Below are 20006 nucleotides of genomic sequence, written 5' to 3'. Positions count from 1 at the left end.
TTCTCGTGCCTCAGCCTCCTGAGTAGCTGGGATTACAGGCATGTGCGACTATACCTGGCTAATTTTTGTATTTTTAGTAGAGGTGGGGTTTTGCCATGTTGGCCAGGCTGGTCTCGAACTCCTGACCTGAGGTGATCTGCCTGCCTCAGCCTCCCAAAGTGCTGGGATTACAGGTGTGAGCCACTGTGCCCAGCCTATGAGGGTTTTTTTAAAAAAAACATGAATTCCCAGACTTCCCTGTAGAAACTGACGTAGGGGGGGGATTTAATTTTTTCAAAAAGCTCCCTAGGTGATTCTGATCATTCACGTTTGAGGATCACAAAACCTGAATATTTGAATTAAGCTACATGTATATGTTATTTCTCAGGTAGATGGTTATTTAGTTAAGGTGAGAAGTAGAGCCAGGCACGGTGGCCTGTTCCTTTGGTCTCAGCTACTTAGGAAGCTAAGGAGGGACTTGAGCCCAGGAGTTTGACACCAGCTTTGGCAATATAGGGAGACCCCGTCTCGAAAACAAAACAAAACAACACACACACACACACACAACAAGAGAAGTACAGAAGATGGTTTATTGTAGTAGACATGACGAGAAGGTCGTTAATTTGAAGTGAAGTGATTTACCTCTGTGTCCTGTATTGTTTTGGAATTAAAGATGTTACCTCTTGATTTGGGGGTTATGCCAACACTTAGCATGGTATGGAGGACTCGCCTGTTGGGAGGAAGGGAAACCTTTAGACTGTATCTGTGGTTTTAAATTGTGGAACAAATTCAGGAGAGGATGTTAGCATTGAAACTTAGCTGGACAATTTGTTTGAAACTGGACAGGAAGGGCCAATGTTACTTCCTGTCTGAAAAGGAAGTGCTGGCTTCCTTCCCTTCCTCCTTGGTTAACTCTGGCCAACTTGGAATATGGGTGGGGGAGGGGCTGGTTATGTTAGTAATCGTGTTACCACTAATGTTCGTGTATAGCCGCTTAAGGTTTACTCTTTTCCTTACTTGAAACATGTAGATGGGTGCTGTGTGTGCTCCTGTTTCCTTGTTCTTATATGGGAGCCCTGTAAGGTTTGGGTTTAGTCTGGGAAGCCTAATCTCTCAGACGTTACTTTTACATTCAACCTTATATACACCTCCCTTTTATTTTCTGACATTTGAAAATACACCAAAGAGTTGGAGGGAAGAAACTGAAACTCATTTGACACGGAGCGGGGTAAGTTGTGGAAAGGAGAACATAATTGGGCAGAGGGGAGTGGATGACAGAGGTTTCTTATTTTTGAACTGAGCCAAGAAAGCATTCCTTCTAAGTGGGGCCAGTTGGCACTGTTACTGCTATTTTAGTTCAGGCTTCTTCCTACTGACCAGTCAATTGTATTAAGTGTTTGATGTGAGTTTGAACTGAGGTCTCAGGAGGGGAGGGAGCGAGGGAGGGTGGTGGTGGAAACAGCTGGTGCCTTCATCAAACTATCTCAATTACTCTTCTTTTCAGAGTGTTTGGGGGCGGGGGTTGGTGGCATAGGAATTAGATGTGTGTTAGCAGAGTCTCAGCAACTCTTATGTAGTGGGTTTGAATTCTCAGGCACTCTTAATGCTATGTGGGATGTTGGCTAGTTGGAATGTAGCTAAACCTTTTCCAGTCACATTCTTCTGCCTCCCCTCCCTGTAATTCTTTCAGCATTGGGCCTGCTTTGGAGAGAGAGGGGTGTGGGAAGTTAGACAGCAAAACAGATTCATCCTTCCTACCCATTGAGTATTCAGCTTAGGTCTTGGGCCCTCCAGAGGCTTTCTTTGTATCCATTCATTATTCCTTTAGTTGGGCTTTCTAAATATGTCTGCAAAGAGTCTGAGATACAATTAGAACTGGGACCTCTGGTGAAGTTAAGTTGAATTGTAATCAGTTGGCTATACTTGTCGTCTTCCCTCCCTCACACCCCAGGATTACTGTATTTCTGAGTCAGCACTCCTTTTCTGTCTCACCTGCTCAATTTGATGCAGAGAACTTGCCAAGCATCCTTTTGGATTAGCAGCATTGATGTGGGTGTGTTCAGTTCTCTGCCTGGGGTGTGTCTTTTACAACTTTTTTTTTTGGTATCTCAGAAAACTCTCCTCTACTAAAAGCTACTATTTTTATCTACTTTAGTATATCTACTTCACACTGTGGTACTTAATTAACTCATTTATTTGGCCTGGGCTATGCATGAGGAAGAATTGGATAAGAATACTAACAGTCATAACTAATTGTTCAGTATTCTTGAGAGATAAAGGGAGTCAGTCTGATTCCATGCGAAGTAAGAGACTGTTAACTTTTTTTGTGTATGCTTCAGTGATAGAGTTTGCAATGGCTGGGCTCTGCTGCTGAAGTTCCATAGTGTTGCTAAATATTCTTTTCTATCCAACCCTAGAATGGCTATTGTGTATATTACTGCCCTACCCTTGCCACCTGGTCATACCAGATCCAGATAAGGACTAAATCCTTCTTTTTTTGGTCACCCAGGCTGGAGTGTAGTGGCATAATCTCAGCTCACTGCAACCTCTGCCTCCCGGGCTCAAGTGATTTCCCTGCCTTAGCCACCTGGAGTAGCTGGGATTACAGGTGTGCTCCACCATGCCCGGCAAATTTTTTTATTTTTAGTAGAGATGGGGTTTCACCATGTTGGCCAGCCTGGTCTCGGACTCCTGACCTCCAGTGGTTTGCCTGCCTCGGCCTCCCAAAGTGCTAGGATTACAGGCTTGAGCCACTGTGCCAGGCCAAGGACTAAATCCTTCTAAGTTGTCTGTTTAGACTTAGTTCCTTTGTATCATGTGCTGCTTTAGACCAGGGTTCGGCCCATACTACTTCTAGCAGATCTAAGAAGATGAAAGGAATCTAGGAAAAATAAAGGGAGAAAAAAAGACAAGAAGTGATGGCATATTACTAGTTAGTTCCTGGTATGCCCCTCTGGTTGGAGGACTCTGCTGAGCATCTTGCTCATTTTATGCAAAGGGAATTGAGCCCTTTGGGCAAAGGGTGTTGCTTCTTTGGATTTCAAGAATCTCTAGCTAATAGAGCTTAATTAACTCTGTTTGCATTTTTGCTGCTGTGATTTAGGGCTAATTTCCAATGGGTTGTACAAGATAATAGAAAAATGTATCATTTATCTAATTCTTGCAGTTAGTGGAGGACCCTTATTAGGAGAGGAGGCTTTCTTTTCTGACTAGGCTCCAAATTTACAGCCCCTGACCCACTTCAGGGGGTTGTGAGCAGGAAAAGCTGATGTTGCTGTCTTGACCTCTTTGCCGCCAGGATTTGGCTTCTGTGCAATTCCTAGTGGTTGTCCTCTCATTCTCTAGGGAAACGGGGAACTTTGCTCCCAGCACCTGATTAAACTGCCTCTTTGTAGGGTGGAGTCTGCTGCCTTTGTTTGTTCTCTGTGGAGTCTGTCTTAGTAATCAACTCTATGCTTGTAGGGAAAAAGTTTGAAAGGCTGAAAACAGAGGTGGATGATAGGGAAGGTGAAGTTCCTAAAGTAGTTCTCCAAATGGGAATATTCCATTGACTGAATCCAGATTGGTAATCAAATTGCCATAATGGGGTGTGTCACATGTAGCTGAGCTGAATTAACAGCATCAGTAGCTTTAAAATCTCTAATGCAGTGCCTCCAAAGTGAAGAAACTTGCCAAGTAGGAATCTTAAAAATTCCCTCACCCCCTCCAAACTCTTAGATCCACACACAGTCTTTCTGCTGATTCTTAAAGGCCTGAGCTTTGTCCTACGTAGTGTTGGCTTGGGGCAGAGAGGAGGGTTGTTTTCCCTGAACATGATAAGGAGCTGAGCAGGGCAAAGTGGGGGCTCTGGCCCGTGATTGGTAGACAGGATGCCCTGGAATGCAGTTGGCCTGCAGCCCAGAATCCAGCACTTTGTATTTGTTTGTTTCTGGGAGACTGTGGTCTGGTGCTACTGTGACAGGAAGTGAGAAAGCTGGGAGTGGGGGAACGGAGAGGGTCGATGTCTTTGTGGTTCTCCTGTGAAATCTCTTTGTCCCTGGAGAGCAGCTCTGCTACAGAGCTCTGCTGAGAAGAGAGCAGCCTTTGTGTGTCTAATGGGTCTCGGAGCATCTAGCTACTCCGAGAGATTAGAGAGTGTGAATTTTGACTGTGGCCTTTTGCGTTTTAGCACTTAAGTTATATAAATGGCCCCGATCTCTTAGCATTGGGAAGCTTACTGAGTTTTGTGTGTGCTACTATTCTTTGTGGATCTCTAGGATTTAATTAAGAAAGGAATTCTAGAAGGAAATAGATGTTAAGTAATGTTCATTTGCTGTATATGTTGCAGGTACCTTGTTGGGTTTAAAAGGGACAGAAAGAAACAGGTAATGCTGAGGTCCTTTACATTTTAGATTTCATCCTTCCAGTTGGCACCCTACTACATACAGATCAGGAGAAACCTACCCGCTTAGTATTAAGAGTTACTAGCAATTCTCTAATGTTTGAACATAACTAGAGAATGGTTGGTAGTTTCCTGGGATTTTTCTTCCCTATGTCTAGACTGAAATCGCACCTGCAATACCCTCTCTCTTTTCTGACCTCTTTTCTCCCTTGTTTTGTGTTTTCCCTGCCTTCCATTCCAGCTGTGAAACAGGCATCTTTTCTCACTTTGTGGATTGGGTGGCTGAGTCCTTAACTTTGAGCCAAGCTGGCTGGTTCCTGAGCACACACACAAAACCCGCCTTTGATTGTCCAGGAGGACAGCTGCCCTAGAGGCAGATTGCTAACATACCACTAGAACAATCCTTCTTCTCTGTTCTTATGCTGGCTAGCACAATCTTTACTGCCTCTAGTTCCTTCTGTTTCCCACCCCATCTCTGATCTTTGCTTTTGGCTTAGTGAGATGTCACATTAAAAATGAGAGTAGGGATTGGATTTTTTTTCTTGTGGTAGGGTTGAGGGGGTGATCAGAGAATGTGACATGTAGCCAGCTTTCTAGAGCAGGCTTGCCAGTGGTAAGGTAGGTGATTTTTACAGAGTAGTGCCTCTTTTGTTCTTAGCACCTTTCCTCCCGAGTACTAGGTTCTTATAAAAGGGAAGGTAAATCTGAAGTAGGCTGCAAGCTACTCTTCCCAAATTGAGTAAGGTTTTGTTCTTTAAAGTGAAGGTAAGACCCAAAAGTCTAGCTGGCTCCATTCCACCTTCTCTTGCCTCCTTCCCCTCTCCGTAAAAAAAATGTCAACTTTGGGTTAACTTCTTAATTGGAACTAGAATGACTAGAATGACTTTTTTTTTTTTTTTTTGGAGACAGGGTCTTACTCTGTCACCGAGGCTGGAGTACAGTGGCACGATCTCGGCTGACTGCAGCCTGGAACCACCAGGCTCAAGTGATCCTCCCACCTCAGCCTCCCGAGTAGCTGGAACTACAGGCACATGCCACCACACCCGGCTAATTTTTTCTATTTTTTGTAGAGATGGTGTCTTGCCATTTTGCCCAGGCTGGTCTCGAACTCCTGAGCTCAAGCAGTCTGCCCGCCTCAGCCTCCCCAAAGTGCTGGGATTACAGGCTTGAACCACCTCTCCTGGCCCGAAGAATGACTTTTAACCACAGGAAGCATAGAAAATTCATATTCTTTCCACTTTATCAAGAAGGAACATGGACTTGGAATAAAATAGGAGTTTTCACTACTTACCACTAGTTGATGAGCTTGGGCAAGATACTAAATACTTCTGGTATATAGGTAGTATACTTATTTATAAAAAGAGGCCATTACCTCAGCAGGTGTTGAAAGGATTATATGATAACTTCAAGGGGAAGAGCAATAATACACAACTTTCTTCCCCTTTAAGGTGGGATTTTCTTCTTTCAGATAAGGAGAAACATTTCCTCCTGCTATCTGTCCTAAAGCAGGACAGACCTTAACACTTCTGATTGATTTATTTATAGATTGACATGTTCTGTCTCCCTGTTGCTTATCTCAAAAGGAAGACATACTCCAAACTTGATGAAAAGAATGCCTTATTGGTCTTTTCAGGGTTTTGAGGAATTGGGACTGTGTAAATATGGCTCAATTACATGCTTCCACCTTTTCCAAGTTATTTTCAAATGATGGGCAAAGAGGTGGGGGAAAGTTTGGTGGGATTGAAAGTTTGGTGAGAAGCTGCTATTTTCTTTCTTTCTTTCTTTTTTTTTTTTTTTCAAGATGGAGTTTCACTCTTGTTGCCCAGGCTGGAGTGCAATGGCGCAATCTCTGCTCACTGCAACCTCCACCTCCTGGGTTCAAGCGATTCTCCTGCCTCAGCCTCCCGGGTAGCTAGGATTACAGGCAACTGCCACCACGCCAGGCTAATTTTTGTATTTTCAGCAGAGACAGCGTTTCACCATGTTGACCAGGCTAGTCTCAAACTCCTGACCTGGTGATCCACCCGCCTCAGCCTCCTGAAGTGCTGGGATTACAGGCGTGAGCCACCGCACCTGGCCGAGAAGCTGCTATTTTAAAAAAGGAATGTGATCTCAAACAGTTGGGTGACCCCCTAGTAAACTCTAAGGTTAAGCTTTTCCATGAATATATATATATATTTTTTTCCGAGTCTAGGGTATGGAAGGGTATAAGATGTCTTAGTTAATTTTAGGATTTCTCTTTTATGACATGAGACCTAAATAATACCTTTGCATTTCAGCTAGGCTTTTTCTTATTTCTCATAGGGTACCTGATCTCTCTCCTCTTGTAGGAAGGAGAAAGGCATTTGGCCTCTCCCCTTCCTTTAGTCTAACACCTCTGTTTTTTTACCCCTCCCTCTTATCTTTGTTTCCTTATCGGCCTCTCCCTAAAGCCCTGCTTTCTCCTTTTAAGGCTAGGTGAGGTGTCTTTGGCAAGGTTGCACAGGGATCCAGGTAAGTAACTCAGTCTCTTCTCAGGATTAGAGAAAACTCAGTGTGAACTGTCCCAGTGGAGGGCCTTGGAGAGGCACATGGATAATGGGGGAGGAGAACGAGGCGGCCTGGCCTGAGAGATCAGGACTTGTTAGACCAGTCCTGTGTGTGCGTCATGCATGCTCCATAGAGAAGCAGGTTTTGTTTCTTTCTGTGCCCTTTCAGTCCTGGGCCCCCTCACTAACTGAGAGCCACACCCTTCCTCGGCTTCAAAGCCAGCCCAGCACTAAGCCATTTTAGTATGTTATGGTTTAGAGGGCGGTTCTCAGAATACTTGGGAGGGGAAAAGAGAGAAAGAGAAGAATGTTTTATTTGGTCTCAGGATTTAGGAGGTCATGATGGTGGAGGTGAATTTTTTTTTTTAAGTTACAGTAGAAACTTTAAATATTGACAGGTAGCTTTGGGTAAGGATTATAAGACTAAAGGGAGTTTAAGGTACCCTGTTGATGTATAGAGGTTGCCGGCTCAAATTCCTTTTAGCAAGGAGTATTAAAAAGTTTATATCTTTGTTTTTTAAAAAATTCTTTTGTTTTTTAAAAAATTATTTTCTCTGACATTCCAATCAGAGAGAATGCATCACTCTTTCCTAAGAGGAGGGTGGTCTGCCCAGAGCCTTCCTTAATTCATCAGAGAGATTCCTGGTGGACACCTAGTTTTTCCTCATGAAAATAAGACTTCTTTGGTCAGCCTTTTACCCTCTTTTAAAAGAAAATCCTTAACTAAATTAAATTTAACAGTGTTTAATTGAACAAAGAACAATTCACGAATTGGGGAGCCTTCTGAGCCAGAGTAGGCTCAGAGACTCCAGCACAGACGTGGTAGAAGATTTATGGACAGAAAAAGGAAAGTGATGAACAAAAAATGGAAGTGAGGTACAGAAACAGCTGGATTGGTTATGGCTTGGCTGGCAGTTGCCTTATTTGATCATGGTTTGAACAGTTGGCCCCCTTTGAATGGCCAAAACTCAGTGATTGGCACAAGAGTAGGTTACAGTCTATTTCTACCACCATTTAGGTTATAGTTCATTATGTACAGAGAAATCTTTAGACCAAACTTAAAAGATGTAAGGAGGCATAAACTTGCCTAGGCTAAACTTGATTTAACACTTCTAAATGGAGAAGTTGGGCCTAGCAGGAAGCAGATCCATGAGGAAGCATAGAAAGAGTGAACACTAGGAGAAGGCCATATCCAGAATAATACAGGTTTTGTGACTTGAGTAGTGCTCAGTTGAGATTGTGAAGTAAGCACAGTCCTTTTAATCTTAATGCAAATCAGCTTCAGGGACTTGGAATTAACAGAAGGTGAGTCTTCCCAGTGAAGTGAGAAATACTAGAACTGTTCTGACTGAGCATGAAGGTGGAACATGGTTGGGCATGGTGGCTCACGCTTGTAATCCCAGCACTTTGGGAGGCCGAGGCTGGTGGGTTACTTGAGGTCAGGAGTTCGAGACCAGCCTGGCCAACGTGGTGAAACCATGTCTCTACTAAAAATACAAAAATTAGCCAGGCATAGTGGCACATGCCTATAGTCCCAGCTACTTGGGAGGCTGAGGCAGGAGAATTGCTTGAACCTGGGAGGTAGAGGTTGCAGTGAGCCGAGATGACGGCATTGCACCTGGGTGACACAGCAAGACTCCGTCTCAAAAAAAAAAAAAAAAAAAAAAAAAAAAGTGGAACGTCAAGTGGAGGTAGGGTGGGGTACTTAGACTTTGGACTCTGGTACAAGCACTGATAAGAAGCCATAGAAAGGCCAGGCTCACTCCTGTAATCCCAGCACTTTGGAAGGCCACGGCGGGTGGATCAGGAGGTCAGGAGATTGAGACCATCCTGGCTAACACGGTGAAACCCCGTCTCTACTAAAAATACAAAAAATTAGCCGGGCGTGTTGGCGGGCGCCTGTGGTCCCAGCTACTGGGGAGGCTGAGGCAGGAGAATGGTGTGAACCCGGGAGGCGGAGCTTGCAGTGAACCGAGATTGCGCCACTGCACTCCATCCTGGGCGACAGAGCGAGACTCCGTCTCGCCATAAAAAAAAAAAAAAAAAAAGCCATAGAAAATCTTGACAAAATATATTTCTTTGATTTAGAAACAAAATGGCAAGTTTGTTTGTGGTTGAACCGGAATATTTCTTCAAATTTGGGGTCAGGTGCCAGTTAAGGCAAATAAATGCCTTTTAGGTATCTGAAGGGCCACGTTCTGGCTTGAATGTTACGTAATGCAGTTCTGTAGTGTTACAGGTGCTATATTTTGTTGATTAGTATTCTGCAGTAGGAGGCTTGGTATGCTATTTATTTATTTACTTATTTATTTTTGAGACAGGGTCTTACTCTGTCGCCCAGGTGGCAATGTAGTGATTGTGGCTCACTGCGATCTGGACCTCCTAGACTCAAGCAATTCTCCCACCTCAGCCTCCTGAGTAGCTGGGACTACAGTGTGCACCACCATGCCCAGCTAATTTTTGTAACTTTTTTGTAGAGGTGGGGTTTTGCCATGTTGCCCAGGCTGATCTTTAAACTCCTGGGCTCAAGTGATCTGCCCACCTTGGCCTCCCAAAGTGCTGGGATTACAGGTGTGAGCCACTTTGCCCAGCCCAGTGTGCTTTTGAAAAAAACCCTTTGCAATCCCTAGAATGGCTGGGCACAGTGGCTCATGCCAGTAATCCCTGCACTTTGGGAGGCCAAGGCAAGAGGATTGCTTGAGCCCACGAGGTCCATGCTTTAGTGAGCTGTGATCACACCACTGCACTCTAGCCAGGGCGACAAGAGCTAGATCCTGTCTCAAAAAAAAAAAAAAAAAAAAATTCCCTAGAACGACATGGAAATGAAATTTTGCCTGTCATTGTTTCTAGATGGAGAGCATAACTTTGTGACACTCGTTTTGTTGTTGTTGTTGTTTTTGAGACAGAGTCTCACTCTGTCATCCAGGCTGGAGTGCAGTGGCACAATCTCGGCACACTGAAACTTCTGTCGCTTGAGTTCAAGCGATTCTCCTGCCTCAGCCTCCTGAGTAGCTGAGATTACAGGTGTGTGCCAACATGCCCGGCTAATTTTTTTGTATTTTAAGTAGAGATGGGGTTTCACCATGTTGAGCAGGCTGGTTTCGAACTCCTGAACTCAAGTGATCCTCCCATCTCAGCCTCCTAAAGTGCTGGGATTACAGGCATGAGCCGTGGTGTCCGGCCATGACATTGGTTTTGATTTTATAATGCATAAATAGGAAGAAAGGAGGAGAGTTGCCTTTGAGACTGGCTGCCGAAGACAAAATTATTTTTGCAAAAACCCAAAGATTGGTGAACTTCAGAGTTCACATAGGCTATGGTTTTATATATATTAGCTCATTAAAACTAAACCATGAAGAGTAATAGAAATGGAAGCTTACAGGGGTTATAACTTTTCCAAGGTCTCCTAGCTAGTTTTTGGAGGAGCCAGGACTTGGACCCACAGTCTTTTGACCCCTAATCTGGAGTTTTGTTTTTCCCTCTAAAAGTGAATAATTCCTGTAGTTTTCAGGTCTGCTGCAAATGAAAGAGGGGAGCCTGGGGAGGCTGGTTTACAAACTTCAAAAACTCTACCAACCACACCCAAGCTCTAGTCCCTGTAGTAGTAACAATATTACTGGCTTCTGTGTGTCAAGACATTTTTCTAAGCACTTTACATGAAATGCCTCATTTAATCTTCACAACCACCCTATGTATTTTTATTCCTCCATTTTACAGAAAAGAAAGCTGCAGTTTCGAGTGGTTGATACTTTGCCCAAAGTCATATAGCTAATAAGTGATAGATCTTATACTTAAACCCAGGCAGATAACAAAGTCTATACACTTAACCTCTTAAGAATTATAATTCCAAATTATATTTCTTTAGCCAGTTTACAGTAGAAGAAATCATTCCAGGGACTGTGCTATTGGTAGGTTATTTTTTGTGTGTGTGTGTGTGTGTGTGTGGGGTACTGAGTCTAGCTCTGTCACCCACGCTGGAGTGCAGCGGCATGATCTCGGCTCACTGCAACCTCCGCCTCCCGGGTTCAAGTGATTCTCCCGCCTCAGCCTCCTGAGTAGCTGGGATTACAGGTGTGCACCACCAAGCCTGGCTAATTTTTGTATTTTTAGTAGAGACGGGGTTTCACCATGTTGGTCAGGCCGGTCTCAAACCCCTGACCTTGTGATCCGCTCACCTCGGCCTCCCAAAGTGCTGGGATTACAGGCTTGAGCCACCATGCCCGGCCGGTAAGTGATTTTTTTTGTTTTTTGGACCTCCTGTCTGGTTAGCACTGTCTAGTTGTTTGGTCCTTCTGGGTATTTGATTTAATTTAACTTCTTTTGGTTTGGAGTTCTTACAGAAGAGACTGAATTTTTATCATTATCATTGCTTGGATGAAGGATCTTTACTATGGACTATGGACTCTGGGTAATAGCAGGAATATCTTTCTAGTGTGGGTGGGATCCAGTAATGTAGGACTTATGGCTTATTGAGAGTAAAACTAGGTATTCTCAGAAAATCTAGTCTTAAGGGGGAATAACAAGTTTCACTTTATGTCTCCTCAACCCCCTGACTTCAGGAATTCTTTGATTTTTTTTTTTCTTTTTTTTTTGTGAGAGCAAATGTAATCTATTTAAAAATCTAAGTAAGTGATGGCCGGCTGCCGTGGCTCACGCCTGTAATCCCAGAACTATGGGAGGCTGAGGCAGGTGGATCACGAGGTCAGGAGATCGAGACCATCCTGGCTGACACGGTGAAACCCTGTCTCCACTAAAAATACAAAAAATTAGCCCGGTGTGGTGGCATGCACCTGTAATCCCAGCTATTCGGGAGGCTGAGGCAGGAGAATCGCCTGAACCCAGGAGGTGGAGGTTGCAGTGAGCTGAGATTGCACCACAGCACTCCAGCCTGGGCCACTAAGCGAGACTCCGTCTCAAAAAAAAAAAAAATGTAAGTGGCAAAGCTGGAAAGGTATTGGGCTGGACTTGTAGTTACGACTCCTGACTGTCTGCCAAAGTCAGCTGAAGGTTTGTAGTGTGATCTTTTTGATGCATATGGCATGGAGAAGAATCTTTTTTCCTTAAGTCTCCAAGTGATGAGACCATTTACTGTAGCCTGCCTAACAGCTTCATTCTTTCCCCACTCATACATTCCTTTTCCTCCCATTTTTTTTCTGTTTTCTCACTTATATGTAGATATTATGGGTAACTCTCGAGCCTAAAAAAACAAAGTAGAACCCTTTTCTTTCCCTGTTTTCCTGTAATAGTTGAGAAGAAAGCTCTCAAAGGTTGTAGAGGAGAGGCTCTGGACCATCCATCTGGTACTGACTGCACTTCTATTTGGACTTGACACCATGGCATAGAAAGAGAACACAGGCTTTGGAATGGCATAGACCTGGGTTTAAATTCAAAATTTGCTGTTAACTGTGAGACCTTGGGTAGTTTCTTCACTCATGAGTCTTATTTGCAATAAAACTTCCTTAGGGTTGTTGTAAGGATTGCTAAGATAGTAAATGTGAAACATTCAGTAATCATTAGTTTGTTTCACATTCCCTTTCTCCAAGGTAATAAATTGTTAAGGCCTCAAATACAGAATCAAGAACTTATTATGACAGATGTGTAATGATGTGATGACTTCCAAGCGCTAGAGAAGTGTCCTTTGTCCCAGAAACACTGGTATAGGTGGGACGTTCTGGTAAATAGATTAGGAGTAGGGAAACCAGCCCATTCACTCCTTAGAACCTAGTTATGTTTTTGATCCAGTTGATTTTATCTACTAGTTCACAAAATAGTTTGAGGCTGAGACATTACGGTGAAGTAATGTAATTGGAAGTGTTAAACCAACTTTTGAAACAACTTAATACCTGACATTTGTATATAACATACATTGTCTCACCTAATCCTCATAACAACTCCGAGTTAGACCGGGCTAATTTCCTAACTCCTGGGAAGCAGCAATTTTTTTTTTTTTTCCCCAATTTGGTTCCTGGAAACGGGGTAAATGGATTTGGCATCTTACAAGTGAGAATATGACAGGGTTTACTGCCATTGTTGGGTAGTAGTAGAGCCAGAACTGGGACCAGTCTTCTGAGTTGTGTTCTATCCCATATGGCCTCTGCTTCTGTCCTTTTACAGGCAGAATATCTCCCCATGCTTTTAGACCTAGGAATCTGATCTTTTTGTTTAATTGTGCTGTCTTCTTTTCCAAATTAGAGCCAGGTGGTCAGCTTTAAAGCTGTGAAGATGGTGGAAGCTAATGTTTCTCCAGATACTGCTTTCTGACCTAGAGCCCTGAGTATTTTTCCTATCTCCCTTTCTAACCTTCTTCACTGAATTTAAGTTGCAGGGCCATTTATGGCCATCTATACACTTTCTCTTTGCAGCAGGGAATGTCACTGTATCCCCCGTGGTAGCAGTAATTTGGGCTTTTATTAGCAAAGAAGATTATAGGGTGGATGCTGCTGGAGTGGTAATTGCACTTCAGACCCTGTTGAAATTCAGTAACTGGAAGAATCTCTTTTTGAGCTCAGAGTCCTCTTGGTGTGGAAGGTTCATAGGTCATTGTACACAGTGGATAAGGGCAAGTATTTAAGAAATGGAGATGAAAGGGGAGCACCTTTTTTTTTTTTTTTTTTTTTAAATAAGGGTGCTTATTCAAGAAAGACCTTTGAGTGGCCTGTTGGAATGTAGGGTGGGAATATGAGAAAGTGGCAATGGGTTTTGGACTGAAAGGAAGAAGAGTTGATAAGCGATTATGGGAACTCCGAGCTGGGGTAGGAGGAATTTAGGGAAGGGCGACCACGTTCTTTAAACTTAGGGACTGGATTGATTCAGGAGTTTATTGGGCACTTATTTATCAGTTCCTTTGGGTACTCTTGCTTGCTGACTTCTGCATACACTGTAAGGCAAACAGGCCTGAGCATTTGTGCTTGGTGGGGCTCTGGGGAGCGTGGGAAAGGGAACTGAAGCAAAAGGCTCAGCCTAGGCTAGTCCCCACATGTCTTCCCCACACAACTTTTGCATTGGTTTCTCAATGTCTTTGTGGGCATGCTGGGACTGGGCTTTGAGGTTTCTGCCTTAGGGGTGGGAAGGGAGGGGGAAGGGCATTCCAACAGCAGTTTTTTTTCTTTTTCCCCAATTTGGTTGCTGGAAACAGGGTAAATGGATTTTTATACATATTATAACCTGTTCCTGGTTATATATGGAAATACAAGTAGAGGCGCTCTCATGTGACAGTAGAATCCAGGTTTTAATGAAAACGACATCCAAGGCCTAGGTATCTGAACACAACAAGGTCTAAAGGGCACTTGTCACATTAAGTCATATTTTAAATTACTTCCTTTCATTCCTAATATTGCCCCTTGCTCTTCTTGTTTTTATGTATTGGGTATATTTTATTTTCCTCTCATTCCCATTTTTCCTTCAAATATTTCTGCAGCTCTCTCCTTCCTGCTTCCTCCTTGCTGTGGTGGCTGGGATGCTTCTTCCATGATTTTTTGAATCTAGACTGGGCTGTTCTCTGTGTTAAACCAATCAGTTGCGACCTTCTCTTAACAGGTGTGTATGGAAATATGTTTATTAAGAATGAAAAATCTTACTTTTTAAGAAATATGTATTTTTATTCCTTTCATGTCATAGCAGAAAAAAATCTTTTTAAATACCTTTTTTCTTTATGGGTTGGTGAGAGGGTGGGAATTGGGGAGAATATTTATTTCAAAACTTGTCTTTCAACATTGTATATTTTGGACTGGCATAAAGTCTCTCATAGCTATAAGAGAGAAAAAACCCATTGAGTCCAACAGAGTATCACTAATGCCTGTTAAACCTCCTGTTTATATAATGGTGTGGAGAACCCTTCATTTCTATATAACTATCTTTTATTGTATAGATAGCACACATAGACCCTCTAGATACTTGGATATTTATCCTGAGTTGGAACAAATAAAAGGGTAAAAAGATAGTCTATTTAGAACAAGAGCGTCCAATCTTTTGGCTTCCCTGGGCTACAGTGGAAGAAGAATTGTCTTGGGCCATACATAATGTACGCTAAGGACAGCCAATGAGCTGAAAAAGAATTGCAAAAAAAAAAAAATCTCATAATGTTTTAAGAAAGTTTACAAATTTGTGTTGGGCCGCATTCAAAGCTGTCCTGGGCAGCATGCGTCCCGCGGGCCGTGGGTTGGACAAGCTTGAGTTAGAGGTTTCTACAGGGTTACAGAGATGTAGAAACTTCCAGCCATTGACGTGTGGAGGTTAGGATATGAACTACTGTGAGGTGCACTTTCAGAGGCTGAGGCTAATACTCCTTTTCCTACTTCCCAAGGAGGTGAAGTTTCCTGAAGACAGTGCTTTTTTACATGTAGAGTTTTTTGTGGTTCTGTTACTCTGTTGTCTCCATTAGTCAAGGAACACGTTTTGCCATCAATATAATATTTAACAAACTATAGTAGTATAGTTTGGAAAGTAGAAACACCCTTTTATGAATGTATTATTATATTTTTGGAGGCAGAGTCTCACTCTGTTGCCCAGCCTGGAGTGCAGCGGTGCCATCTCGGCTCACTACACCCTCTGTCTCCTGGGTTCACGCAATTCTCATGCCTCAGCTGGGATTACAGGTGCCTACCACCATGCCTGGCTAATTTTTGTATTTTTAGTAGAGATAAGGTTTCCCCATGTTGGCCAGGCTGGTCTTGACCAAGTGAACCTGACCTCAAGTGATTCACCCACCTCGGCCTTGTAAAGTGCTGGGATAACAGGTGTGAGCCACCTACTTTCATTTCTTTTTTTTTTTTTTTTTTTTTTTTTGAGACGGAGTCTTGCACTGTCGCCCCAGCTGGAGTGCAATGGCGGGATCTTGGCTCACTGCAACCTCCGCCTCCCTGATTTGCGCTATTCTCCTGCCTCAGCCTCCCGAGTTGCTGGGATTATAGGAGTATGCCACCACACCCGGCTAATTTTTTGTGTGTGGTTTTTTTTTTTTTTTTGAGATGGAGTCTTGCACTGTCGCCTAGGCTGGAGTGCAATAGCGCGATCTTGGCTCACTGTTAGCTCCACCTCCCGGGTTCACGCCACTCTCCTGTCTCAGCCTCCCGAGTAGCTGGAATTACAGGCTCCCGCCACCACGCCCAGCCTTTTTTTGTATTTTTTTAGTAGAGACGGGGTTTCACTGTGTTGGCCAGACTGGTTTCGAACTTCTGACCTCATGATCCGCCTGCCTCGGCCTCCCAAAGTACTGGGATTACAGGCGTGAGCCACAGCACCCGGCCTTTTCATTTCTTAATTGGCATTTAGTTTAGCATAGTAATTTTTTTTTTTTAATTTGCTGCCACTTCAGCAGTTTTAGTGTTTAGATGTGGGAGAGGTTAAGTAAGATCTGTATTGCCCTATTATCTCTAAAAGTGGCTTGTCCCTGCAGGATAGTGAATGCTTGTCTGTACCATTGGAGTTACACATTTCATTGAGTTGATACCAGCAGATTTTTTTCAGGGAAAAATAATCCAATCTCATAACTACAGCACCTCACCACATTCTCCCTCTCCTAACAGTGTAGAGACTTAGATTTAATTGCACCTTTCTTTTCAATAGTTATTTCTGGTGGGATGTTGAAGAAAGCGTAGTGGGCAAAGGATTCCGCTTGAACAGACACTGGTGATGGGCTCCCAGGCTTGGCGGTGGCTTGCTTTCTGCACTGCAGTAAAACCACGAGAGGGCATCTTTGGCTCTGGGATTAATAATTCATCTGTCTTCTCTGACCTGTGACCTTTTCTCTCCTTTCTCTTACCCTTTCCCGGTAGTGTGAATTGAGGGGGTCTCTCTCCCTCCTTCTCCTTCCTCTGTGATTCACCTCCCTTTTTACTCTGCCCTGCGGCGGCTCCGCCCCTTACCTTCATGGACGACTCAGAGGTGGAGTCGACCGCCAGCATCTTGGCCTCTGTGAAGGAACAAGAGGCCCAGTTTGAGAAGCTGACCCGGGCGCTGGAGGAGGAACGGCGCCACGTCTCGGCGCAGCTGGAACGCGTCCGGGTCTCACCACAAGATGCCAACCCACTCATGGCCAACGGCACACTCACCCGCCGGCATCAGGTAACCCCTCCCTCCATCAGACGTGCAGGTAGGACTTTGGCATGGTCACAGAGAGGCTATGATCCTTTTTGGGAAGCTACTCTCCTTTTGGTGATGGGCTGTCCAGTGCCCGTTCTTCCAGGGATTTTTTTCCAGGAGTGTTAAATGCTGATAAGAGACAAGGAATATTGCTGCTGGACTGAGTTGGGTGCAGTTACTATCTGTAGAAGCATCCATCTGACTTCCTGTTTTGCTGGAGTAGGTTTTTTGGGGTGGGCTACAATTCTAGTAATGGTAGATAGTTTAGTTTGCAGCTGTACTCAAGTTACTTTTCTTTTCTGATTTTTTTTTCTTCGTATCAAAAAATCAGGAAAGTAAATGCCCACTTAGTGGTTGGGCATCTTGTGCGCTCAGCCCTAGTTCAGTCTCCTTGAGGGAACAGTCTGTACCCAGGTGTGGCAGTATCCATAAATTGTTTACTCCTGCTCCATATTGTCCTGTGTGCTCTTTTTGTTGGCTGTGTAAATCATGTGTTGGAGGAAGGGGTCATTGTTAATTCTGTTGGTTAGAGTTGGAGAGGGAGCATCATGCTGCTGTTTAACCCAAATAACCACAGGAGCCAGTGGTCTCTGGGTTGGCTGACTCTGTGATGTGACTTGGGAGAGTTGGTGTTAGAAATGAGAAGTATCTTGTGTTTCCTCTGGTTTTTCTAGTCTGACTTTGCTGTGATATAATCTGTCTGAGGTTTTGTCTGTCTTTGTGTGTGTGTGTGTGCGCGCGTGCGCGCGCATGTGTGTGTGCGGTAGGCATTGCCTGATAGATTGCATCTTACGAGAGATCTCTGAGTGGGAACCACAACAGTGCTCATGCCTTGATAGTCTTTTTCATTGAGTAATTTTTATTTATTTATTTATTTAAATAGGAGTGCAGTGGTGCAATCTTGGCTCACTGCAACGTTCGCCTCCCGGGTTCAAGCAATTCTCCTGCCTCAGCCTCCTGAGTAGCTGGGACTACAGGCGTGTGCCACCACACCCAGCCAATTTTTGTAGTTTTAGTAGAAATGGGGTTTCACCATGTTGGCCAGGATGGTCTCGATCTCTTGACCTCGTGATCCACCTGCCTCAGCCTCCCAAAGTGCTGGGATTACAGGCGTGAGCTACTGCACCCGGCCGAGTAATTTTTTTTTTTTTTTTTAAGATAGAGAAAGTCCCTCATACTGAGGAGCCTTGCAGTTGAGAGAGAACAGAATTCCAATTGGAGGATCAAGGAGTTTGAGGGAGGCAGCATGCTTGCAGTGTTCCTAGGATTTTTACAGGAACTACAATAGAAAGTTAGGGATGAAATTATATTGAAAGGGGAAAGCTGGACTGCTCAGGTTTGGAGGTCATGGGGAATTCCAGGATTCAGTATGCGGTTGCTCTCTTATTTTTAACTTCTGCTTAGCAGTAAAACCACACCCTTCCTTCTTCCTGAAAGTAATGTTTAACTTCCTCTCCCTGCAGCATTACACTCTATGTAATGGGAGTGGGGTGGAGGAAGTATCTCCCAAGGTGGTTGGATCTCACTGTTGTACTGGAAGAGGAGCAGGCAAATATATTTTTATGTGGTATAATGTCATTAGATTATTTCCTGCTGCTTAAGACAGAGCAACTTCTGGATGACATTTTGGAATGTATTCTGTGGCTCTAATAATTGTTGGTAAAGATATTGAGCCTTCTGTTTTCTTGAGGGGAGTTGGGGTGCTTGTTTTTGTACTTGGAAAGGGAGACTCATATCTCTTGCTTTTTTCTTTAATTAAATTTCTGTTTTTTACATTAGGACATGATAGCCATCTTGCTTCTTTCTTTAAAAAGCTGCCGGGAATGGGAGTTTCCAGTGGTAGTACTGCATGAAGATTCATGAGACTATAAAGCTCTTTGGAAACCCCCCAACTTAGCCCTTCCAACTTTCCTTACATTTTTATGGCTTTCCAAAAAGGTTGCTTGTAAGGGAAATTATCTAGGTCTGTGCTGTTTATTCAGCAAATAGTTTTTGAGCATCTGTTATGTGCCAGGCACTGTTCAAGGCACTAGACTAAACTAAACTTATCCCAAAAAACCCTCTGCCCTCGTGGAGTTTACGTTCTTATGTTCCAGAGACCCTGTCTGCCAGAGTTCCAGGCCTGATTTTCAATTTTGAGGAAAGTGCTAAGACTAAAGAGTGAACGGTTCTTTTATGAGTGCTGACACAAGGACTCCAGGCCACGCATATCTTCTTGAAAGCCCTTTTCCTGTTTGAAAAAAAGATCGTTTGTGTTTGATAGAGCAAAAGAAGGCCACAAAATGAATTGTCTTCTTGTGGGCTGTGTTTCAGAACGGCCGGTTTGTGGGCGATGCTGACCTTGAAAGACAGAAATTTTCAGATTTGAAACTCAACGGACCCCAGGTAATTCTTTGGCTCAAGACCTGGGTTGCTTCATTCATATATTCTTATTTCCCCAGCCTATAAGAGCATATTTGTGTCTTGTAAGGTGCCTGGCACATTGTACACACTCGTCAATTAGTTTCTTTTATTTACGAAAACAAAGAAGTGGAGCTCCAAAGTATATATGCAGTTTTGTTTTGGAATGAATTTTAATGACCATTGATCTTTATGACTATTCCTCCTCCCCACTGCCACCCCATTTGATCCCTAAGTACTGCGTTTATTTTCTAGAGACAGTAGGCTTCTACTTTGCAGCAGAAAACCCTACCTAAAATCTGGCTGGTCTTGAGCCTTTTAGATAGTATCTGAAGAGTAACATAAAGCCAGTCAAAAGATGGCTCTTACTGGGATTTTCAGGTTTGTCTTAAAAGTTCTTTATTTTTGGCCAGGCACAGTGGCTCATGCCTGAATCCCAGCACTTTGGGAGGCTGAGGTGGGCAGATCACCTCAGGTCGGGAGTTTGAGACCAGTCTGACCAACATGGAGAAACCCCGTCTCTACTGAAAATACAAAATTAGTCAGGTGTGGTGGCACATGCCTGTAATCCCAGCTACTTGGGAGGCTGAGGCAGGAGAATTGCTTGAACCCAGGTGGCAGAGATTGTGGTGAGCTGA

At 43.7% G+C, this 20006-nt stretch overlaps 1 protein-coding gene across 25 annotated transcripts in view; it reads left to right on the top strand.

The window, feature by feature from the left end:
* The window catches only part of CTNND1 (catenin delta 1), a 56798-nt gene that overhangs the window by 13062 nt on the left and 23730 nt on the right, over window positions 1-20006 (top strand). For 11 of the 25 annotated variants that reach the window (XM_063728006.1, XM_009246334.4, XM_063728009.1 and 8 more), the window contains exons 2-4: window positions 14306-14424; window positions 16662-16950; window positions 19282-19353. In XM_063728006.1, coding sequence (XP_063584076.1) covers window positions 16756-16950; window positions 19282-19353 — 267 coding nt within the window. In that variant the 5' untranslated portion in view covers window positions 14306-14424; window positions 16662-16755. 25 annotated transcript variants of the gene reach the window in all.

Source organism: Pongo abelii, chromosome 9, assembly GCF_028885655.2.
Source record: "Pongo abelii isolate AG06213 chromosome 9, NHGRI_mPonAbe1-v2.0_pri, whole genome shotgun sequence".
NCBI classification, from domain to species: domain Eukaryota; kingdom Metazoa; phylum Chordata; class Mammalia; order Primates; family Hominidae; genus Pongo; species Pongo abelii.
The sequence above is the reverse complement of the archived record's forward strand: the minus strand, read 5'-3'. Positions and strand labels throughout refer to the sequence as shown.